The following is a 25,736-nucleotide window of genomic DNA, read 5'->3' as shown; positions in this document are numbered from 1 at the left end:
ACCATACCTATCAACAAAATGATTTACTTATTGCCTTTGAATTACATATGCTGTCTTCAATGCCCTATAACTCCTTCATTTAGACTTGGAATTCATCAAATAGTATATGTAAAGTGTAGCCAAGAAAGTGTTCTCTCCAACTTCAGTTGCTGATCTTTCATTGCTCTCCGTACGCATATGTTATGCTTCAAAGAGTGATAGTAGATACAAATTTGACACCTTAATTTTGAACACCTATATCTCTTTCACAAAAACTTGAAATCACACAAACTCTTCATCCAAATTATACCCAAAATCTCGAACTTGCTGATCCTAGCCTCCAAAGCTCAAATGACTTTGAAAGAGAAATTCTAATCTCTAATAAGGCCTCGGGCAGCCTCCTTGAAACCCATTGGGCATGGCCTTCGACCAATAAGAATGAAGATCTCCATTCCCTGCCTTCATCTAACCATGCCTTGCTTTCATCCCTCCCAATAAGCCTCCTAATAGTTTAGACTTTCATCTTTAAACTCCAACCTTCTCTTAAGCTTTATACTAGATATCTAAATCCTACATAATATAAACACTATAATCAAAATAGATAAATCTATAAATAAATTTCCTTATATCAATTCTCTTTAAATTTATTTAGTAACCACTCTAATCTACATCAAGACTTACAAACATATTATATGTCTTAATTAATTTTTACATACTATAAGCATTTACAATATGACAGCGACAAAAGATTTGATAAATTATTTATTAGAGCTATATGAAACAATGAAGGTATAGTTAAAGGAAGCTCAAGAATAACAAAAGATCAATGTGGATGCCTATAAAAAAGAATAATCATAATTCAATGCAGGTAATAATGTATGATTATTTCATTGTAATATCAAGACTACTTGTCCTTGTGATAAGGTGGACTACCATAAGCATAGATCTTTTTCTATTTATGGATAAATCAATCAAGTTACTTATTGATTATATCTATTGGAGTCAATTAAGATCCATCTTATATTTCATGTGTCTCTTCTTGAACCATACAAAACTGTAAATATACCAAAAAAATGACAAGTTCGACATCCTCTTATAGAAGTGGACAATAATAAATAGTTTGAAGTAGAAGAAGTTCTAGACTCAAGGCGCATGAAAAAAAAGTTTGAATGTTTTGTCTGTTGGCATAGATATGATATTTATGAATGCATATGGGAGCCAACAAAAAATCTTACAAATGCAATAGAAAACATTAAAAAATTTTATCAACAATATCTATCAAAATCAAGATAAAAGATAGCAAATCTTTGCTATAAAAAAAATACAATTCAAGGAAGATTATATTCTACATTCTATCCTTATTTGTAGTTTCTAAATAATTATAGCATTAAAGAGATGGAAAATCAATAGGTGACGGATTCAATTCAAGATCCATCGTTTGATGACTAATCGATGTCATGTTACGATTCGGCTGTTGTTTGAAAATAATGTAACTATGTACTTAATATATAATTTATTAAGTAAGATAATAAGAGCCATATTAGTAGTTTTTAGTTAATTGTAGAATATAATTTGATTATTACCTTGAAAAGAGGTTGTTTAAAAAGATTACTATAGAATTTGTATAACTTTAATTTCTTTTAATAGTGGCTTTTAAGATTGGTTTTGGTTGATAGTAACTTCTAAATATTTAGAGTCACCTTTATTAGACATTAGTGACCTTTGAAAACTTATTTTGGTTCTTTTATTTACTGTTTAGAGCATAAATTATATAAATCTTATAAGAAAAAAGATTGAAGAAGGATTTTGGTAGCAAAAAGAGTAATTAAGGCACTAATATGGATGAATGGAGGTGGATGATATAAATCTCTATTCCTATTTGCTAAAAATCATGCCCAATGGACTTGAAGGAGGCTACTTGAGGCCATATTAGGGATTAGATTTATTTTTTCGAAGCCATTTGAACTTTGAAGATTAAGGTTAAAGAGCTCAGATTTTTGGCTATGGTTTTGGTGCAAATCTTGTATGATTTGAAATTTATATAAAGGAGATATAGGCACTTAAAGTTAAGGTGTTGATTTGGGAGCTATTCTCACTCTTTTTGACATAATGTATGTGTATGGAGGGCAATTGAGGATCGGCAACTACAACTAGAGAGAGCACTTTTGCGGCTATACTTTTTGTATACTACTTACTGGATTCTAAGTTAAGGTAAAGGAGATATTGGATTTTGAAGTCAATGCATGCAATCTAAAGGTAGTAAGTGACCCGATTTACTAGTGATTATGTCTTAAATTATATCTAGAGCAATTTGACAAGATTTTAGCTCAAAACTTTTAAAAAAATATATATTCATGTTAATAAACTTTATACATAAGTTTGATGGTATTTGAATATTGGATTCTTGAGATATTAAGAAAATACTACTTAAGTGCTTGTAAATTAGGATTTGGAGCATTTACTAAGATTTCTTAGATGCCAAAAGATCAAGAATGAATTTACAATCAGTTTTTTTGTGGTAAAACTTAAGGATGAATTTTACCTATCCTATCAATTTGAGACAAACTGAATGGTTAGATCAAGAGTTATGAATTTTTAAAGTTCCAAAAGAAAAAATCCTTCACGGGAAAAATATGTTTTGAAGGGATTTTGCTATATTTTGAATTTTATGCAAAATAAAGGAGTTTTGGAAGCTAAGACAAGATACATATAATAGTTTAAGCTAAACTCTCTATAGCTAGATATCTAGTATATTCTTAAATAGCAAATCACGTGATACGACACCGAATAAGACATTATGATTATCACAACCTTTAAGACAACATAATAGGAATATAGACATTTAAAAATGACATGTTCTTCTTCAAATAGATAGAGAGATACAATGCATTTGGTATTACAATATGAGAAAAGACTCTCGATGTTTAGTGATTTTATTGAAAGTAGGCACAACTTCTAATGGTGTTAAAAATATTTTGTTTGAAGTAAGTTACAAAGGTTTCAATAATAATTAAATCATAGAGTGGTCTTTCTACCTTGGAATAGCACATTATCAATAGCTAAGATGACTTATCAATTACCTTTGAAATGAAGAAAGATCACCGTATGTAGCAGATATAATTTGCTGTATATTAGACTTCCTTAATATATAATCACCGCTCCTCATGGAATTTGTCTATAAAAAAAAAAGATGTAATATCACAGATATATATCTACTATAATTATTATCTAGGTAATATGAATAAATAGAAGTAGATAAAAATAAATTAATTTCATAATATCTTCTAAAAAAAACTTCTTAGAAGCTTCTTAGATATTATTTTGACTTTACATGTATTTGTAGTTGATTGATAGATTAGAAACTTCATCATTAAGCTAACTACATGCCACATATATTGATAGCTTGTAAAACAAGCTAATTATGTAGTGCTCATATAAAAAACTTACAAATTAAGATACATATTATACAAAGTTAACATGTTTTTGGAGGTCCTATAGAATGTCACTACATAGATCCTAGATAGATAGTATATATAGAAATAAGAGTGAAGCTTTTTTTTACTCTTGTCAATTCCTTTCTTGCTTCTAATTTAGATTCAAGAGTCTCTAATTTTCTTATCTTTTTGTAATAGTCATTCTAGTGTCTTTTTAATATATATATATATATATATATATATATATATATATATATATATATTTATTTATTTATTTTTATTTTATTTTATTTTATCACTTTGTTTTTTATACGGATTTTATAAGTTTATATATTTTCTTATAATTTATGTTCTTGACATGTGGAGTGATTCTATTAGAAGAAATATTAGTATTTATGTTCCATTCTATAGGACCAACTAATCCACCTTCTTTAGAATTTTATGCAAGAGATTGGAAGAATCCATCCTCTTTCTAAAAAACATGTACAAAATTATTTTGCCAATGTGAAGAGATTATATCTTCCTTGAATATAGTAAAGATATCAAAATCTTATTTCTTACATATCTTTATTTAAACTATTCATTGGCATCCATTAAATGAAGGTATTATCCTTGTAGAGCTCTTTGCACTCATTACTATAGATTTGGCAGTAATATTAGATATTTGACTTATTATTCAATAATATATTCATATAGATATAAGGATTACACCTAATCAAGAAACCTCACATCATCTCCAAAGATTATTGGTTACATATCCTAAAAAATTATAATGTCTTGCTATTCTTAATTATTTTAGTCAACTCCTTCTAATATTATCTTCATTAGTGATGAAGATTTGAGGAGATTAGGCCACATAGACCTATTGATTGCTAGATGACATTGTCAAAATCATTCATGTGTTGGAACTGTTCAAGGATTAGATGATCATCAATCTAGTTTATTTACAAATTTAATGTGGCTTACATAATGGTAGTTTATGCATCAAATTATACCACATAGGTACTTTTTTGAAAATATACTAGTATTAAATGATATTTAAACATAAGTATTGAAGAATTATCAATATATTAATGAACTCCTTGATTCTTTAACCTTTGTGGATGTTGATGCTTAAGCTTCATATATCCATCAATCTTATTTGATATGAATCAACTTGGCATTATTTCACATACTTACAAAAATACTTTCTAAAATTAAATAACCTCTTGGATACCATGATGATGATATCTTGGATGATAATCAAATTTATTTGGTTGTCACTAAAGTTCATGAATCTCCTTTTGCCTTGGTAAATAAGATGGAGGCACTTGATGGCACATTTCCTATATTTGTGACATTTTCAACATCATTTGCATTTTAAGCACGTAGACCTAGTATGATTTGGGATGTCAATTTACAAACCTATGAAGAACCTAATGCCAATGAAAGGGAGCATGCCATGGGCTTTTTAATTGGTATCATAGCTGCTTATAATCTTATTGAGAATAATGATATTTTTTCTTAGGATAAGCTATGGACTTCAATACTTTAATATAGATTTTTGGTATATGCTTTACTATTCAAAAATATTTTTATGACTATATTAATATTCTAGGATTAAAGAACAATAGTCAAAGGACAATGGATATTGAACTTACTAAGATTGAGGAATCTAAGTTATTTCTTTGCTTACAAAGGCATGCAATTGATGAGCTACAAGTTCAATGTGTCTTTATAATTTTAGTTGAAGACTAAAACAAAACAAATGTTCAAGAGATTCTTTCACAAGATTTGTTTTTGAAAGACAGTCCATATTCTACCAACATTTGTAATTCATACAAACATTAAAGTAATGAAGACTCTAATTTTATTAGAAGTTAGGATTTTGATGCTATAGAAATTGTTTTTTCAATAGATTAGCAGTTAAAGGCCATATCAGTATGTAGTATTACTCCATTGGTGAAAAAAGAGGCCATAAAGTTTGATAATTGGCCATTGGAGCTAAAATCACATCTTGTTGATGTTGAAGCATGAAAGATACAAGTTTTTATCCGCTTGTATTGCAATCGTTTTACCTTTAGTCTTGAAGATCTTAAAGGTCATAAAGGCAAACCTATTCACATCCAATTGGAAGATGATTACCTAATCTTTTCATGACTTTATAGACTTAGTGCCTTAAAAAAAGCTGATGTCTAAGCTTGTTATCAAGAATTATTGGTTATAGGCTTGATTGAGCTTTCAAATGGTGAGTATGCTTATGTTACACTCATGCCTTTAAAAAAATATATTTTTAGAAATTAAAAAAAAAATAGATATATAGAGATTATTATTTAATTAATCATAAAACTAAATCTAATTAATATCCAATGTCAATACTAAAAGAATTATTTAATGTAGTAGGATTCTTTCCAGTATTTAATACTTTGGATTTAAGATCTACTTATCACCTATTATCATTATATTATTAAAGATTGGGTGAAGATAATATTTTGAAGAATTGATTAAGATAACAAAGATTAATTCTATCATTGGAAGTTCTTTCTATTTGGTCTTAAGCATGCACCAACGAAATTTCAATAAGTAATGGATTAAATGGTATTTGACTTGTCATTTGGTAGATGCCACATTGATGATGTTATCATTTTTAGAAGCACTCCATAAGATCAAATGAGGCATTTACAAGCAATATTTAAGCAATTATAGCGGTAGAAATTGTGCTTACATTATAAAAAGTACAAATTCTTCTATGAATGATTATCATACTTTAATCACAAAAGATCTTAGCATACAACAAACAAAGTTAGATGTCTTGTAGAAAATTCTAACACTAAGTGATGTTTCACAACATCAAGCTTTCCTAGAGTTGACAAACTACTACTAAAAGTTTATTAAAAACTTTACCATTATTGCTAAGTCTTTGACTATTCTCATAAATAAAAATCAACAATAGACTTGGAAACATGAGCAATAACATGCATTTAACACATTGAAGCAAAATTTAGATTCAATTCTAGTATTTCAATATTTGGATATCAATAGACCTTTTCAATTATATACAAATTGGAATGCAATAGAATTGGGAGTAGTTTTGATACAAAAAGATGATGTATAACAAGAATTTATTATTTTATTTGATTCTAAAAGTAATAACAATACAAAGTCAATTATTCATCTTATAAAGAAGAAGCTTTAGTTGCAATTTGGGCCATTGTCTACTTTTGATCTTATTTGTATGGTCAATTTTCTATATTGGCAATTGACCATCAATCTTTAAAGTAGCTTATAGAATCAAATAAATTTATTGATAAACTTGCAAGATAGACTTTGTTGCTTCAAGAATACAACTTTGAGGTTATGCATCAAGCAAGCATTACCAATTTGGATGCTAATGGATTTTCTTGTAATCTATATCCTTCAAAAGAAGAATTAACCAAATCTTGGTAGCATAAAAATTGCAATTGAAAGGTAGTTCCTAGATCAAATGTAGCCACAGACTTGACTTTAATATGAGGTTCTGCAACCATGGTTCTTAACTAAAATTCAAATGAGGAATTGGATAAGAATCAAGTAATTAGTAATATGTGGAAAGATCTTATAGTCTTGGACAAGCTTCAACAAGGAATATTTTTTTTAATTATCTCTAATATAAAAAGAGATAAGATTATTTACTAAATAAAAAGATTTTTTAAAAAAATAATTTGTTATTTTTTCTATGGTTTAATGGAGCTAAGCATATAGTTTTAAGGTGAGATCAAAGAACATCTTTAATACAACAAGTACATAAAGTACTTGAACATTTTAAGATACACAACACATATTGTATATTGAATAATCAATATTAGTGGAGTAGTATGTATTAACAAGTAGCTACATATGCTTTTTGGTATGAACTATGTAATCAAGTTAGATTAAGCTTTAATACTTTACCACCTAAATTTAAGCCATTACCTATTATAGATTTGTATTATTGTTAGGCTTTGGACTTTATCCAGCTACTTTTTGTTACTTCTTGTAGAATTAAATACATATTTGTGATAGTAGAATATTTTAGAAAGTGGATTGAATTTGTGGCCTTATCACAAAATTCTTCAGAATTGGCACCTATGGCTTTTCTTCATCAAATATTGTCATGTCTTAGAATACTTATTGAAGTCTTAACAGATCAAGGAAGAGAGTTTTTTGAAAATTTTAAAACTTTATATACTGAAGCTTTAATAGATTATTATACTATTTATAGAAATAATCTTGAGATAGATAGCCTTACTAAAAGAGTTATTTAGATTGTCAAATGTAGATTATAAAAGTATAGATTACTTCATCACAACCATTGTAAATGAGACTTAATATTTCAATGGATTGCAATGGATTGTTTCTTCAATAGATAAGCATCTTTAATATCTTATAGTCTTTACTAGTTGTTGTATAGATGAGAGTTAATTCTATCCAACTCAATATGTAAGTAGATAGTTTTAATTATACACCTACATAATTTTGATGTTTAGGCTCAATGTTTATATGAGCGAGCAGAGTTTTTTAAACAAGCCATGTCTATTGCCATGGAAAACTTATCTATTGCTCAACATTATAATACTTTGCAATATGTTCATATTTGTAATAGAATTTATTGATCTCAATTGTAAAGATTTTCTAAATAAGATTATGTATATTTACAACATGAGTTACCTATAACATTTGATATTAAAGTAAGGCACACAATTCTATATTTAAAGAATATATTTTTTTTAGTAATATTTTGTTGCTAGAAGGTAAAGATGGACAAGAATATTGAAAGCATTTAAAGAATTGTATTCCTTATTATCTTCCTATTAATAATTCTATACATCCTAAATTGACAATTATACAAATTGATCTTCTTTGTTTTATATATAGTAAGAAGAAATGAATTGCTATCATGCTTTTATGTGATCAATATCAATGTAAATAGCTTATGGCATGTTTGACACTACCTCTTTCAACTTTCCTATCAAGAGATTGATTTTGTCCTTATTGTAAAAAGTCTTCTAGCTATGTCTCATATCTTAATAAGGATTGAAGATTTCTTATATTATGGATGTCAAAAACTTTAGTGGTTTAACTATGAAAACACTAAATTTGAAAGAATATAGTTTGGCATTTACATCATGGTGGTGTTCATCTTGAACAATGTATGTTTGTAGTTCTAGTTAGATGGATGAGCTCTTAATCAACTAAGGAAGGCACTTGAGAGTATATTGGATGTTTATTTATATTTGGTTTAAATTACATATTTTATGATTAATTAATAATACTCAATATATTGAGTGTAAGAATCTTTGTTTGCACAATAGCTATGACATGGTATGGCATTAGGTACCAAATCCAATCAAATATATATAGTTTATTTTAGTTAGTGGTTATTCATCCATTGATAGTTTTTTTGATTGTTTACTTGTTCATATCAATTAGAATTTAAGTATTTAAATAAATAAAGAAAAAAAATTTGACTTCACATTCTTGTCAAGTTAAGTCTTATGAGTGATTTTGAGAGTGAAAAAACTTATTGTAAGGATTTTCTTAACTACGGTGTTTTAGCCATTTTAGAAAAGCTTTAGGATATTTCTTATTTTCACATTTGCAACCTTAGATTCGCCCTTTGTGGTGTAAAAGTTAGCTTAATTTAATTTGGTATAGATTTCTAATCTTTTCTTGACAGTGTGCTGAATGTGCATTTATCTTTGGTTTAAATTACATACTTCATAATTAATTGGTAGTACTTGATGTGGTGTATGTAACAATCTTTGTTTACACAAAAAATTACTTAAAGTATGTCATTATGTTGTATTTGTTTTATACATATATATATATATATATATATATATATATATAAGTTTAATCTCTAATTCTATATTAGTATAGATATTAAATCACAATCTTTAAATTACAAAATCAAAACTTTCTTCTTCACTTAATTTATAAAGATTCATATTTTTTATAAATTATGCAAAAATTAAGATTATTAGTTTATTATCTAAGCATAATTTTTGTGCTAGCAAATATTATTAGCTAAGTAATAAAAATTAGTAAAAGAATATTAGTTAAAAAAAATATTATATATATATATTTATATATATTTATTTATTTTTATTTATTTATTTATATATATATATATATATATACATATATATTGGATATTGCTAATGCCACTATGATTTTTTCTATTACAATTTCAACTTGTCATCGACCACATGTCATCACAATTTTTGCTATTACTACCACAAGTTGTCCTAAACTTATATTGCACATTACAATACACTTTATGGAATACTAATGTACACATCTATAAAAAAATATACTTTTTTTTTGATTGTGGTGTAAATCAAAAATGCTCAATAAAAGTGCATTATAGTAAGGAATATAAGTTTAGAACAACTTATGGTGGCATTAGCAAAAACCATTATGACATGTGGTATATATATATATATATATATATATATATAATATTTAAAATTTATTCTATAATAATTGGATAATTTCATAAATTTTTAAAAGTTAAAGCTAGTAAAATGTTGATAATGCAGCCACACTAAATTCAACAAACTGATAGATCATACACTCAATTACAAATTCATCCACATATAATTACACACACAAACTCATGTGTATATTTGTTTCTTATAGAATGAACCAAACTGAATGCTACCAAAAGAAACTTTACTAAAACTTGGACCACAACACGTTGGGGAGAAAAAATGTAGAAATTGTATTCACTTATCTTTTCCAAATTCATTCCATTCTAAACGTCGTAATTGTATATCAAGTTTCCAATCATGGACGCTCGACAGATGAAGACGAGCCCAATCATCCTCTCGAACATCCATCCATTGTTCATCCTGACGGCTTTAGGGTCATCTCCCTCCTCTGTCGAGCACTATCTTGACGACGGCAACGCCAGAGCAGGTTGCGAAGAAGTGGTCCAGCGATGGTGGCCATGCCTGCCCTCTTCTCCTCCTCCTTCAGGGTTCCCGTCCTTCGCGTCGCTTCCCTCGTCTGCACAAACACTCGTTGCGTCGCCTCAGCAGCTTTTCATCTGGTATTCTATAGCTCATATTTGGTAGTGTCTGTGAGTCCTAACAAATTGCTGTGTGTTTGTCCAATGGCGTGCACGTTTGATTACTGGAATTTGTTTGTTGCCTGGCGTCCATCGCTTGTGAATTTTCATAACGGGAATGAGAGATCTGGAGTCGTTTGCGTTAGTGCAATTTGGATTTATCACACACTGTGTTCATGAGCTAGGATTTGTATACTTCAATGTCGCGGGATTTTGAGTGTTGCCGAGAAGAAGCCTGAATCATCCTAGGAATGCATGGCTAGAAGTTATTGATGAGAATGTTGAACTCTTTTAAAAAAAAATCGAGTTTTACCGCTCGTTCATCGGGATTTTAGGAGTCACATGCAGTAACAGACCTAAATACGTGGCAGTATAAAATTCTGACCTTAGCTTTGTTACATTTTAATTGAATGGATTGTGTGTGTTTTTTTTTTCTTCCTTTTTTTTCTTTTTTCTTTTCTCTTTTTGCGATTGTTTGACGTGAATGCTTTGGGCATTTCCTCAGAAATCTCGATGTTTCTTAAGGTTTAGCCATTATTTAAGGAGCATTTGCTACCATCTTTAGAAAGCTTCATCTCCTTCATTTGTTTGACGACGCCTTGATTTCAGTTTTTAGAGTACTGTTGGTCGATGTCGCACACATTCTTGATTAGAAATGACTTCATTCGAGTATATAGCACGAATTTCGATTCGAGGGTTTTGGTTCGTACATCCCAGACAAGGATTAGTCAACTACTTCCGTTGAGTTCTGTTTGGTGAGAAATTCTTCCTCCATTACAGCTACGGCACAGTGCTAATACCACGACGTCTGAATTGGTCAGAATGCCGCAGAACTTGGTACACCATTCCCTTAAGAGTCCAACTCAATTTACTTTGGTGGTGTCTCATAGAGTTGTACGTGAGCTCTTGCAAGACGTAATTCATAACTTTGCATGCTCTAAGATCTTGGTTAATTATCCAGAATGCAACATGCTTTAGCGTTTCGTGTGATCGGAACCTGATGGCTCTAGAGATTTGTGCTGTAGTTATTGTTCTTCTCTTGTTTCTTATAGTTATTGAATCATGTTTGCAGGCGAGCATCTCACGTTCAAGCAAACTTGAAATTAGAGGTTTTTCGTCAAAGACAAATATTTTTCGAGATCACATTCGTTGCAGGTTAGTGGATACTTTAATACGATCTTTGATATGAACTGAGGAAGATGTTCTTATGAGGGACAAGAACCAGGATGATTTACTATAAATAGTACAGCAGCTTAGCGACCCCTTAGCAGACTCGCACACAATTCTTTTAGTTTCTGGTAAGGCCCGGTGCGGAATCGTTCTGAGGCAGGTCTAGTTGGTGTTGAAAGCATACCCTGTAGAGACTATCATTTGTTAAATATATTATTTTACGATGTATCTAGTAAAAAATGCATCGCTCTTTCTGAATTTTCATGTACCCATGAAGAATTCAGCTCTAGTTGCATTCTGTTCACTGTCTGTTTCCCGACTTTCATCACGTTCAACAGTAATATTGAAGAACTTCTTAGAGGTGCATTCCTTACTTCCTGTTTTTAGCTTCCGAAGGAACAGAATGTATGGTTCAGAGTGAAAGGAACCCATGATGCTGACAGTGCGCCGAGGATTGGAGACCTTGGTAGTCGGAATAGTGCTGGTGCTGACATTTGGCAACTTTCTCAGCCCAGGCTGGTTCAACCTCTCTCAAGTTCACTCGCGTTTACTCACCGCAGCAGCTTCTCGAGTGTATTCTATGGCAACTCCTGATGCGGCGCCTTCCATCGTTGTTTATGTGACAGTTCCCAACAAAGAAACTGGTAATTTTGCCTTTCCCTTCGTGTAATTTGCTTCTGAAGTATTTGGATTACAGTAAAGCTCAGATTGTTTTGAGTACATGCTAACGATTGACCCGAATATAATCTCCAAAGGTGTAAATGCTCTGCATTGAACTAGGTTCTGTGTAAGAATGAATGTGAATGAATGAGTACCTCTGGGTTTGAACTCAGGGACAAAGCTGGCGCATAGCATTATTGAGAATAAGCTTGCCGCCTGTGTAAATCAAATTCCAGGTCCGTTCCGCTGGCTTTTCTTGAATGCCAGTCTACCTAGTAGTGATCTCTGGAAGTCACAGGTGCATGTAGCATCTATTCTATGGTAGAGTGGAGAAGATTTTTCTTTTATTATCTGTTTGATTGTGTGCATTGTATCCACAGCCTTGTTCTGCCACGGCGTTAATTATATGCAAAATTGAAACTCCCAAACCGTCACCGACAGTCGTGGCGCTTTTTTTGAACTTCATTTTGTAAAGCACTAAAATGCTTCTAAATTCAAAAATAATTTATTTAGTGCCTGCTATGGATCAAGCCAGTATTGTAGCAAAACTACATTAACCACTTAGAGTCGTTTTTTCACTTAAGCTAGGAACTCATTCAAGTGGTTATGTTTGTGTCCCTGGGAATTCATTCAGGCGTGGAATCCACTTATTGGTGGGAGGGCAAGGTAGTATATACATTGCAATCGCTCAATTACCTCTGAATTTAATGATTCATACATAATTAAATTCTTACGCTCTGCTGTAAGTAACGTTTCAGATGAAACATTAAATTTGGAAAGCGTCGTAGTTCTTGCCGGAGTACTTTATGTTCATTCACATGTTTAATGATAGTTAGTGAGTTTCCTCGCTGCAAGGGATTTTGACTAAAGTCCTTAACCTTTTATCTTGTGTACCAATGCATCTATGGGTTCGTTGACCTCCCAGGTTGAGACAGATACAGAAATCCTTCTCATGATAAAAACTCGGCAAGCCCTTCTTGGTGAACTCACGGACCATGTAAACAACAATCACCCTTACGAGTAAGTGCCTTGACAAGAAGTCCATGCCTTGATCTAGCGCTTGATTATTAATTTTACAATTCTGGATCACTACTCCGACGGTTTGACCGTTGCTGACCCCTTCAATCCCTTCTAAATTCTATGCTTATAAACGATGGATAATTCTGGCTATCACAAGGTTGCTGGGATAAATACATGTTGCATTTGTAAATCGACATGAAAATTGTGGAATTCACCAGCCTAACTCATTCAGCATGTGCTGCCTTTGTGCAGCACACCAGAGGTTATTGCTTTGCCTATCACTGGTGGAAGTGAAAAATACTTGAAGTGGATTGGAGACAACACTAAAAGGGCAGAATTGGCTTAAGGGGCATTTGCACTGTGTTCCATGTCTTGGATCAGTTAGCTATGTGCGAAGGCCTTCAAAGCAATCCTAATTTCGCATGGCCATAGATATGCTTGAATAGGTTATTCTACGCCTGAATAGTCACTTCGAAAATCCTGAACTGAACATGTACACATGCTTACATTTTGTGATGACCTTCATCACAAATAAAGTAACTTGAAAGAAAATCTGATCGTATGTCACCAGTTCAGACACTTCATATATTATATCTTAAGGGTGTGCGCCTGTTGAATTGTAAGTAAAGTCTTATATTGTAATTCATTCCGTCGTAAAATATCGGCACTGTGTCAGCACAAGCAAAAGATCAAAACTCCTACAAACTCCTACATACGCGAGCAAGAGCTGAAACGCACCAGAGCCTCTCGGCATTCTAGGGTCATTGGATTTCTCGCCGATGTTGTTGGTTGTCTGACCCTCTTGCACAAACACAATCGCTGGTTGCAATGGTGTGACGCTGAAATGGGCGCTCTTCCGTGTGCGCTCGGAGGAAGGTCCATGACGGCGTTCTCGAAGTGAAATGCCTCGCTGGTATGTTCGGGCTCAAGGGCTCACGTTTCTCGAACGTGACTGTTGTAAGCGTGCTGGGCTGACGGCATGCACCATGTCTGTAGGTATCGAATCCTCCGATGCCCTTCTTGTGACATCCTCGTAGACGGTGGATTGGCCTCGTGGAAACGCGTGCAGTCCAATCAGCGAGGATAAGAGAAATCATGTGTGGTGTGAATCTGCGTCCCATCGTCTGGGCTACTTTGGACAAGCGAGGTTTGCAGCGGCATTGCAAGTAACCAAGTGTATTCTCTCGTTGCGCGCAGGCATTGGATTTTCTGTTCGACGGAGGAGTAGGTTTTTCCATGTCCACGTGCTCCACGGGTAGCGCGTCCTCGCACGCCGCATCTCGCATCACCTGTGTTGGTCGCTACACAACCGGGGGAAGCATCCAGAGAAAAACCGCGTCAACAAACATCAGCGCAGAAAATGCTTGAAGACATGTCGAGGCATGTCATCGATAATTGACTGAGAACGACAGCATCGTCAGCCGACGGGAGCCGAGGCTCATGCCAAAGAATGGGCTGGATCGGGACATCGGCCGTGTCCCGCTTTCTTCATCACGTGAGTGTGTGGAAACCGACGCCTGAGGATCCATGTGCTGATTGGACTCTATCCAGGATAGATTGTAAAAATCAGAAGCTGCTGCCGAGCGAGGAGCGCGGGGGCAGTGGAGTGGCGCGGATGTTGCGCCGAAGTTGTGCGTGGAGCATTGCAACAGTCGCGTGCGAGACCTATGAAGTGTCCACTGTGAGCAGCAGCCACGTGAGGACGGCCTGCCCGGCGAGGAGTGGGCACTGGCGATTGAAGAGGTTCACGAGAGCCGGAGAGTCCAGACTTTAGTTGTAATGGCCCCGTTGGCCTTCGTAAGCGGCCGCTCCATCGTGGTCTCCCAGAAGTCGCATCGCCGAAACGGGGGCATGGCGAGTGCAAGCCCCGGAGGAGGGAAGGGCATCGCGGGCGTTGGGCGGGGCGGGCAAAACGGAACAGAGGAGGGGCGGGAGCAGCGCTTGAGCACTTCGGGCGGAGAGCGTGGCGAGGACTGGCAATGCGGCTCCAGCGCACTTCTTTCCAAGTGTGAAGCCCAGGAAGAGGTGCAGAAGGCCGGGAGGGAACCGCGCGGGCGAATCCTCCCGCGGGGCTGGAAAACAGGGATTACCGAGGGTGATCGACGCGCAGGACTCTCAGACAAAACCGAGTCGAGGGCGTTCGACGGTTGGGCTCGTTTCAACGTTGCTGTTAGAGAATCATAAAGAGGAACCGGTTTCCTTCTGACATCCGCCTTCCGTAATAGTCTAGATGGTTAGGATAACTGGCTTTCACCCAGTCGACCCGGGTTCGAGTCCCGGTTACGGAGCATTGCGGGGATAGCTCAGTTGGGAGAGCGTCAGACTGAAGATCTGAAGGTCGCGTGTTCGATCCACGCTCACCGCATTCCACCTTTTGTGGAAAAGCTATAAAGCTTCTATTTTTTATATTAAATGTTTCTTTGGATTTGTAGATAAATATCCAAGGTGAGTATTTAGACTTTATAAGGCAAGATGGCATTCATTGGAAAATCAATGGTTGTTGAAATCAATGCAATAGACATTTACTATATTATAAATCTATTGTTGTAAATGTAAGGATTTGAAACAAACTTGAATTCAAAGATTGAAAGATCACAATAAACCTTGTATAAAAAGGACAAGGAATACACATTTTGCAATCAATATTTGGTCTTTATTTTTTAGTGTGCTTTGAAACTAAACCTAATTCATGGAATTTTTATCATGATAGATTTTGAAGTATTAATTAAATACAAGCTTTTAAATATAATTAAACGTGGTATGTGTTGGTTGGTAGGTTAAATACCTAGCCAATAAGTTACCCATGTATTGCACATGTTGGTAGCTTGTGGTTCAAGTTAAATATATGGCATACATGTAAGAGACTTGGCTTGTAAATATGGCATGTGTCTCACAAGGTGGACATGTTTTAGAGGTCTTATAGAACCTTGCTACATAGCTTCTACTTAGATAGTATATACAGAAGCAAGAATGAAGCCTTCTTCATTCTTTTCAACACCTTTATTGTTAGTCTTGTTTTAAGAATCTTCAGTCTTCTTGGCTTTGGCAATAGCCATTTTAGTTTCAATAGTATACTATTTTGAGTGAATATCTATTCTTTCTAAGCAACATAAGAATATAGAATATGTTTTATTTGTTTGTGATATATGTACTTGATAATTTGACAAGAGCACTACCTCAAATATGATTCCAAGAATCATATGGACAATACTTTATAAGACTATGCACATTCTTCTTGTCAAAGGTATCTTGATAATTTTGGTATTAGCTTGGAATGCCACTTGTAATCTTTCCACATCAAAAATGGGTGTAGCATATATAACAAAAGGTGACTAGTCTTTTGTAGTATGCATGAAAGCTCTTGCATCTACTAATGAAGATTTGATTGTTGTAAATTTGTGACTTTTAAATTGAAAAATATAGTTCTTAGTTAAATTACAATAAAAATTAAGGTTCCAAAGATTTTAGTCTATTTAAGGATTATACTACTTTAATCATGATAATCCTAAAATAATTAGATTAGAGAAAAATCTAAGCCACTTATCCCAACCTTAAAATCCCCATCGAGATTAAAACTGAAAACACAACTGTGTGTTACAATTTGTGTCTGACACATGTGACTAGGCTACTGGCCGGATGTAGGTGGATTCTTATCGTTTCAATTCTAGCACCATTTCAGTGCTGGTGTCTAGACCTTTAGCTTAGAAAACTGAGGCCTATGGCCGTGCTGGGTTAAACAGGGGACATCTGTCGCTAGAGGTAGGATTTTGTAACTTCCTGTTTTTGTTGTCGTTACTTATTTGATGTAATGAAAAAACTAACTTGCCTTGTTGATGTTGATCTTTTTGAGGATGTCGGTTACCAAGGTTAAAGAGTTGTCCTCCGCATCTCTAATATAGTTAGACTTTTCCAAAATTGTAGGTTGTTTCTCGCTGATTCAACTGTTCTGTGGAGGTCTTTCCGCTCGTATGGAATTACGTCAAAGAGACGTTGTCGTTTTATGTTGATGCGTTGTTGAGGCCGTGTTGTTCGTGGTAAATTTGGGCAAAAGGCCCTCCGTTCTCGCTCCATGTTCACCAAATCTTCTTCTGCTTCTTGTTTGAGGGTTGTTTCTTGTTGTATTGTATCGTCATTGCTGATATGAAAAGAGTAGTTGGGAGTCATATATCGTTGGCGTTGAGGTGGATTAGATGGTGAATCGTGGGGATTGGGGCCTGGTTGCTCCTATCTGATTCACTTCGTCAAGTAGGTTATTTATGGCCACTAATGCGCTCGTTGTGTCCGGTTCGAAGCAGCAGGTCCGTCCATCCGCTCGAGAGTAGCAAGACCAGGAAATGACACAATTGTGTTTGCATCGCACATCAATGTAAAAGAGTAGTTAGCTTCTTGCTACACAAGGCCTTGTTTATGTTGATCTTATTAAGGATGTCGGTTATCGAGGTTAAAGAATTGTCTTCCATCCGCTAACCAATTGTGAAAATTTTCGCCTTGTAGAAATTGTGTAGTTGACGCATAGATCTCTGATGCAGTTAGACTTTCCCGAAATTGTGGGTTGTTTCTTGCTGATTCAACTATTCTGTGAAGGTCTTCCGGTCCGTATGGTATTGTGTCAAAGTGACGTTGTCATTCTGTGTTGATACGTTGATGAAGCCGTGTTGTTCGTGGTCAATCTGGTGGAATGGCCCTCCGTTCTTGCTCCATGTTCACCAAAATTTCTTCTATTTCTTGTTTGAGGGTTGTGTCTATCTGTTGTGATGTATCTTGATCACTAATTTCAAACAGGGTAGATGGGAGTCGTATTTCGTTGGCATCATGGTCGAGTGTATGGTGAGTTTGGGGATCGATTCCTGGTTGCTCAGATCTTGGTTCACTTCGTCGAATAGGTTATCTATAGCCAATGACAAGTCTCTGCTCTCAAATAGAAGTTGTGGAATCTTCTAATATGTCTATTAGAGGTTGGACTGTTGTTGAGGAACATCCTCGGCTAGGTGCTGTGGTAGGAAGTTTGATGGGGGAAGCCGATTCAACTGAGGAGGATTGCCGGATACGGCAATTATACTATACTATGTTCTATCCATACTTTGTTGAAAAGATTTATGAGGGTGTTGATCTTTGCTGGAGATAGATTGTAGCGAAATGTACTTATCCACACCGGTGCTCCAACCTGGATGACTATTTTAGATGCGTAAAACAGGACCTTGCCAATGAGGTAGTGCTCTTGTCAAATTATCAAGTACATATATCACAAACAAATAAAACATATTCTATATTCTTATGTTGCTTAGAAAGAATAGATATTCACTCAAAATAGTATACTATTGAAACTAAAATGGCTATTGCCAAAGCCAAGAAGACTGAAGATTCTTAAAACAAGACTAACAATAAAGGTGTTGAAAAGAATGAAGAAGGCTTCATTCTTGCTTCTGTATATACTATCTAAGTAGAAGCTATGTAGCAAGGTTCTATAAGACCTCTAAAACATGTCCACCTTGTGAGACACATGCCATATTTACAAGCCAAGTCTCTTACATGTATGCCATATATTTAACTTGAACCACAAGCTACCAACATGTGCAATACATGGGTAACTTATTGGCTAGGTATTTAACCTACCAACCAACACATACCACGTTTAATTATATTTAAAAGCTTGTATTTAATTAATACTTCAAAATCTATCATGATAAAAATTCCATGAATTAGGTTTAGTTTCAAAGCACACTAAAAAATAAAGACCAAATATTGATTGCAAAATGTGTATTCCTTGTCCTTTTTATACAAGGTTTATTGTGATCTTTCAATCTTTGAATTCAAGTTTGTTTCAAATCCTTACATTTACAACAATAGATTTATAATATAGTAAATGTCTATTGCATTGATTTCAACAACCATTGATTTTCCAATGAATGCCATCTTGCCTTATAAAGTCTAAATACTCACCTTGGATATTTATCTACAAATCCAAAGAAACATTTAATATAAAAAATAGAAGCTTTATAGCTTTTCCACAAAAGGTGGAATGCGGTGAGCGTGGATCGAACACGCGACCTTCAGATCTTCAGTCTGACGCTCTCCCAACTGAGCTATCCCCGCAATGCTCCGTAACCGGGACTCGAACCCGGGTCGACTGGGTGAAAGCCAGTTATCCTAACCATCTAGACTATTACGGAAGGCGGATGTCAGAAGGAAACCGGTTCCTCTTTATGATTCTCTAACAGCAACGTTGAAACGAGCCCAACCGTCGAACGCCCTCGACTCGGTTTTGTCTGAGAGTCCTGCGCGTCGATCACCCTCGGTAATCCCTGTTTTCCAGCCCCGCGGGAGGATTCGCCCGCGCGGTTCCCTCCCGGCCTTCTGCACCTCTTCCTGGGCTTCACACTTGGAAAGAAGTGCGCTGGAGCCGCATTGCCAGTCCTCGCCACGCTCTCCGCCCGAAGTGCTCAAGCGCTGCTCCCGCCCCTCCTCTGTTCCGTTTTGCCCGCCCCGCCCAACGCCCGCGATGCCCTTCCCTCCTCCGGGGCTTGCACTCGCCATGCCCCCGTTTCGGCGATGCGACTTCTGGGAGACCACGATGGAGCGGCCGCTTACGAAGGCCAACGGGGCCATTACAACTAAAGTCTGGACTCTCCGGCTCTCGTGAACCTCTTCAATCGCCAGTGCCCACTCCTCGCCGGGCAGGCCGTCCTCACGTGGCTGCTGCTCACAGTGGACACTTCATAGGTCTCGCACGCGACTGTTGCAATGCTCCACGCACAACTTCGGCGCAACATCCGCGCCACTCCACTGCCCCCGCGCTCCTCGCTCGGCAGCAGCTTCTGATTTTTACAATCTATCCTGGATAGAGTCCAATCAGCACATGGATCCTCAGGCGTCGGTTTCCACACACTCACGTGATGAAGAAAGCGGGACACGGCCGATGTCCCGATCCAGCCCATTCTTTGGCATGAGCCTCGGCTCCCGTCGGCTGACGATGCTGTCGTTCTCAGTCAATTATCGATGACATGCCTCGACATGTCTTCAAGCATTTTCTGCGCTGATGTTTGTCGACGCGGTTTTTCTCTGGATGCTTCCCCCGGTTGTGTAGCGACCAACACAGGTGATGCGAGATGCGGCGTGCGAGGACGCGCTACCCGTGGAGCACGTGGACATGGAAAAACCTACTCCTCCGTCGAACAGAAAATCCAATGCCTGCGCGCAACGAGAGAATACACTTGGTTACTTGCAATGCCGCTGCAAACCTCGCTTGTCCAAAGTAGCCCAGACGATGGGACGCAGATCCACACCACACATGATTTCTCTTATCCTCGCTGATTGGACTGCACGCGTTTCCACGAGGCCAATCCACCGTCTACGAGGATGTCACAAGAAGGGCATCGGAGGATTCGATACCTACAGACATGGTGCATGCCGTCAGCCCAGCGCGCTTACAACAGTCACGTTCGAGAAACGTGAGCCCTTGAGCCCGAACATACCAGCGAGGATTGCCAAATCCTAACCAAATCCTAAATTCTAATGAAATCCTAATCAAATCTTATCAAACCTTAATCAAATTTTACACCAAATTCTAATCAAATCCTAAATCCTAATCTTAAACTAAACATTAATAAAATCTTAAATTTTGAATCAAACCTAATCAAATCTTAAATTCCAAACAAAATCCTAATTAAATCCTAATTAAATCCTAATTCTTAAAAAAACTCTTAATATATCCTATAATAGATTGAAACCTCAACATTTAATGATCGAATTATTGATATCAACTCAAAAATTTTAAACTTTTCAAAACTTTAGGTCAAAACAAGCACAAGAAAAATGAAATCAATTGCACTTATCAATTGAGAGAAATGTAAGATAATTCATTCAAGTGTTAGATGGCCTCTTTTTCCAACCTTAAAGTTGAGTTCTAGTGCCAATATCTCCTTTACAAACCTTTGAATTGTTCTTACAATCTTCAAAAATGTTAGAAATCAAGTCTACTATCCATATAAATAATTTTTATTCCAATCCAATTAGCAGATTGCAAACAATCTTAGAAAGTTTTGTTGATCATCTAATTCTAATTTTTGAGATTTCAATCCACTTAAACTTTACTAACCTTCAATCTAACCATTTAATAAAGCTCAAATTCATAGCACATATTTAATACAACTATATTCACAAACCTACATATTTTTACTTATGTCTTTTACAAAACTTATAAAATTGTGTAAAATATCAATCCTATATTATTTTACAAAAATCAATGTCATCTAAAACAACTTGACTTTGTAAAGTTCTTTCAAAGTCATTACAAATTCAAATTCTTCAAAATTAATGCTCAAAAAAGTATAATCTATTCTATCCTCAAATATTATTTTCTAATTTACAAAAGAACCTTGGAAATGGCATTGGTGTCTAATTTTGCACCTCACATTTTGATTTTAATCCTAGTTGGCAACCAATCCTCTTTAAGTATCAATTCTTATTTTCTTGTAGTAATTTTTTCTAAAATCAATTCCTAACTTCTTTCTACATATGTTTACATCCTTTATTTTTCTAGTCTACCTTGATTTGTTGTCAAGGACATGAATCTTGAAGAAAGAAAATCCTCAACACACTCTTATATCACTAAAAGGAACTAAAAAGTCACTTAAAGATGATATAATATTGAATTAAAATATCTATTGCCAAAAACAAGATGATTAAAAGTCTTGAAACAAGACTAAGGACTAGAAAGGCATTGACATGAATGAAGAAGGCTTCACTCTTGCCTCCATATACACTCTCTAACTAGAAGCTTGTAGTAATATTCTATAGGACCTTCAACATGTGTTGATTTTGCTGGCCACATGTCTTAACTTGCAAAGCAAGTTATTTATGTATGTCACATATAGTTAGCTTGTTTCACAAGCTACTACAGGAAGTTAACTTGTTCCACAAGCTACCTAGACGTGATTAACTTGTTGGCAAGGTTTCTAATCTATAAACACATCTAAAGTCAAAATTACATCTATAAAGCTTCTAAGAAGCTTCTTTAAAAGACTTTATGAAATTAATCTATATTTACTTACTTCTACCTAATCATATAAGTAACTAATGGGATAAATGTATATGTCTGTGATACTACCTCTTCTTTTAAGAATGAGCTCCATGAAGAGCGGTCATCATCTTTTATAGATCTTTGCAATTCTTTATTTTGATTTTGATGGATGCGATCGATGAAAGGTTTCAACTTTCTTTGTTGCATTGTCAAGATTCTTTGTTGACTCCCATGTGTATTTATTAATATCATATCCACTCTAATGAACAAGATATTCTAACCTATTTTGGCATCGCCTTAAATCTAAGCTTTTTTTTACTTTGACATCTTGTTTATTATCCACTTCTATAGGAGGAAGTTGCATTTATCTTCTTTTCAATATATTCATTGTTTTATATGTCTCAAGAAGCGACATGTGAAATATAGGGTAGATCTTTATAGACTTCGATAGATATAATTGATAAGCAATAGGATGGATTTGTTCACAAATAAGAAAAGGTCTCAACCTACGATAGTTCAATTTATTATAAGGACAAGTAGTCTTAATATTAGGACAAAGTAATCATACCTTGTCACTTGCATTGAATTGTGGTTGTTATTTGCTATAGGCATATGTGTAAGTCTTTTATTATTCTTGAGCTTCTTTTAATTGTGTCTTCATTGTTGCATGTAGCTTTGACAAACAACTTGTTAAATCTTCTGCCACAACATTATCAACTTTTGAAAAGTCAAAAGTATCAAGTCATGGATGATAACCATAATTGGTAAAGAAAGATGTTTATTGACTAGTAGGATGTAAGAAATTATTATATACAAACTTTGCCAATGGCAAAAGATTTGTCCAATCATCTTGATGATAATTCATAGTATACCTCAAATACTGTTCCAAAACTTGATTCATCTGTTTTGTTTGCCCATCAATTTGAGGATGAAAAGTTGAAGAGAGCTTTATATCTACCTTTAGAATCTTGAATAAGATTTTCCAAAATCTTGATACAAATTGAGTCTTCCTATCTGATATAATATCTTTTGGCAATCCATGATAGCAATAGATATTGTCAATAAAAAGCTTAGTTGTTTCTTCACCTAAAATAGATTTTGTATATGGTACAAAATGTGCCATTTAGGTGGAGTGATCTACAATTACAAATATAGATTCATATGAACTTGAATTTAAAAGATCTATAATAAAATCCATAGAAATGGAAGACCATAATTATTTAAGTATAAGTAATGGTTAGAAAAGTCTATAGGATTGATAATAAAAAGTTTTTAATTTTGAACAAATATCACATGACTAGACAAAGTCTTTTACTACCTTCTACATTTGTAGTTATTAGGGACCATATACAAGACAAGGATTCAAGACCAAGGAATGGAGTTAACTCGACATTAAAATAACAACTAGATACAAGGCAAGAAGGTCCTCACTAGACCATAAGAAGTGAGTTGTCGAGACTGAGGATCCCCTCAACCTTGAGTCCTATATATACTAGGTCTTAGAAAGCTTCTTGAAAAATTTTTATGAGGCTTGAAAATAAAGTAAGCCTAAGATCCTTCTTTAGTAACTTCTTAAATCATCTAAAGCCTCCTAGAACCTTCTAGGACCTTCTATGACCTTCTAGAACTTTCTTAGAATCTATTGGAACCTTTCAAAACCTTTTGGAACCTCTTAGAACCTTTAAGAGCCTTCTTAGAACCTATTGATATCTTTTGGAATCTTTTAGAACCTTCTAGAATCTTCTAAAACCTTCTAGAATCTTCTTCAGTTGTATATTCATGATATCATTTCCTCTTCTAGCTTTAAGGTCTTCGAGAAGCTATGTTGCAGCGAGCTAGTATATGTACAAGAAGTTGAAGATCTATCGCATGGTGTCTGCTATATATTCTAGTACCCTTGTAGCCATCAATAATACCCAAGCTTTTTACTTATGACCAAGCATGAACTTCAATATCTTCATTATGAAATTGTCCTATAAACACTCCTTCTAGACGTCCTTTATAGGTAAGTTCTACCTCAAACACAATTACCAGTGATCTATTACTAGGTATCCTTTGACATCTTTGTGGTTTAAGTAGCTCTTTGTCTCGAGGTCGTCTTTGTGAGCTACTTGATTGAAATGGTATGACCAGCAAGGCACATATTTCTTAACTATTTATATCATATAAAGTAGACAAGACCAAAAGAATATAAATAGGCTATGGTCGTAAACTTGAAACTACTGACTTATACTATTTTAAATATTTGACAACAACTGCCTCTTCACAGGTTGCCTTTTCTCCTTCTTTATGAAGCCAAGAACTAAGAATCTTCATGGTGAAGCCATCTTATCAAGCTACCGTTCTTCATTTTGCCACTTTTGGTCTGAATGGATGTCATTGATGGAACCTTTGAATCTTCATTTGTACATTTATAAGATTACTAGCTGGTTCTCACGTGTGATTGTTGTTATCATATCTACACTAATAGACCACATATTCAAGCCTTCTATATCTTATCCTTGAATCTAATACCTCTTCTATCTCAAATTTATCATGATCATTGATTTCAATCATAGGAGGTGGTAGTTGTCTTTGACTTAGTATGTTCGATTCTTTATACCTTTCTAAAAGTGAAACATGAAAAACTAAATGAATCTTCATAGATGAAGGTAACTCCAAGTGATAAGTTATGTAATTAATTTATTTTTGAATCAAAAATGGTCCTAGCCTTCAATAGTTCAACTTACTATATGGCCTGTTGGTTTTTATATTGCACTTAAGAAGCCATACTTTGTCACCAACTTATAATGGAGCATGTTCCTTCTTTAATTCATCCACTAGTAGCTTATAATGTTGTTGAGCCCTTTCTAGGTGAGTCTTTATGGTTTCTTGAAATTCAACCATCTTCATAATAAACTCCTTTGCTGTTGGATTTGCCCACTTTGAAGTTTCTATCATATCCAATTTTGAATGATGACCGTAGTTTGAATAGAATGGTCTTTACTGCATAGATGCATGGATTGTATTGTTATATGCAAACTCTACCAACAACAAGTAGAAAGTTCAATTATCTTGTTGATAGTTGATGGTACACTTTAAATATTGCTCAAAGATTTGATTGACCTGCCCCGTTTAGCCATCAGTTTGAGGGTGGAAGGTAGAAAAAAGGTTGATGTCAATCTTAAGAATCTTGAAAAGTACCTTTCAAAACCTTGATACAAATTGTGGTCCACGATCCAACACAATGTCATTTGGCAATCCGTAGTAATGATAGACATTATTGATAAAGAGACTTGCCATCTCTTCACTAGTAATTGACTTTTTACAAAGTATAAAATGTGTCATCTTGGTCAATTGATCAACAACTACAAAGATAGTATCAAATGAATTTGATGGTGGGAGA

The 25,736-nt window shown here is 34.7% G+C and overlaps 1 protein-coding gene and 4 non-coding genes across 12 annotated transcripts; 3 read left to right on the top strand and 2 right to left on the bottom strand.

Annotated features, from left to right (window-relative positions):
• Positions 1 to 10,186: 10,186 nt before the first annotated feature.
• On the top strand, positions 10,187 to 13,884 carry LOC112274574 (protein CutA, chloroplastic). Of its 8 annotated transcripts, none has more exons than XM_073529691.2 (8): positions 10,346 to 10,464; positions 11,263 to 11,319; positions 11,555 to 11,637; positions 12,168 to 12,296; positions 12,486 to 12,548; positions 12,947 to 12,978; positions 13,238 to 13,332; positions 13,585 to 13,884. In XM_073529691.2, the coding sequence occupies exons 4-8, from the start codon at positions 12,233 to 12,235 to the stop codon at positions 13,676 to 13,678; spliced, it is 348 nt and encodes a 115-aa protein (XP_073385792.2). In that variant the 5' UTR covers positions 10,346 to 10,464; positions 11,263 to 11,319; positions 11,555 to 11,637; positions 12,168 to 12,232; the 3' UTR covers positions 13,679 to 13,884. The 8 variants fall into 8 exon arrangements, 7 of the variants coding, with proteins under 7 accessions (XP_073385792.2, XP_073385794.1, XP_024360010.2 ...); XM_073529693.2 differs by having other exon boundaries at positions 12,163 to 12,296; XM_024504242.3 differs by having other exon boundaries at positions 12,096 to 12,296.
• A 1,663-nt stretch (positions 13,885 to 15,547) lies between these two features.
• Positions 15,548 to 15,620, top strand: TRNAE-UUC (transfer RNA glutamic acid (anticodon UUC)). Its single transcript has one exon. It is a non-coding gene; the product is annotated as a tRNA-Glu (tRNA).
• A 4-nt stretch (positions 15,621 to 15,624) lies between these two features.
• TRNAF-GAA (transfer RNA phenylalanine (anticodon GAA)) lies at positions 15,625 to 15,697 on the top strand. The gene has a single exon. It is a non-coding gene; the product is annotated as a tRNA-Phe (tRNA).
• Positions 15,698 to 19,352: 3,655 nt separating this feature from the next.
• Positions 19,353 to 19,425, bottom strand: TRNAF-GAA (transfer RNA phenylalanine (anticodon GAA)). The gene has a single exon. It is a non-coding gene; the product is annotated as a tRNA-Phe (tRNA).
• A 4-nt stretch (positions 19,426 to 19,429) lies between these two features.
• Positions 19,430 to 19,502, bottom strand: TRNAE-UUC (transfer RNA glutamic acid (anticodon UUC)). Its single transcript has one exon. It is a non-coding gene; the product is annotated as a tRNA-Glu (tRNA).
• Positions 19,503 to 25,736: the final 6,234 nt, after the last annotated feature.

This window comes from Physcomitrium patens, chromosome 21 (genome assembly GCF_059467195.1).
Source record: "Physcomitrium patens ecotype Gransden chromosome 21, ASM5946719v1, whole genome shotgun sequence".
In the NCBI taxonomy this organism is placed as follows: Eukaryota; Viridiplantae; Streptophyta; class Bryopsida; order Funariales; family Funariaceae; genus Physcomitrium; species Physcomitrium patens.
This window is presented reverse-complemented; position numbering and strand designations above follow the sequence as displayed.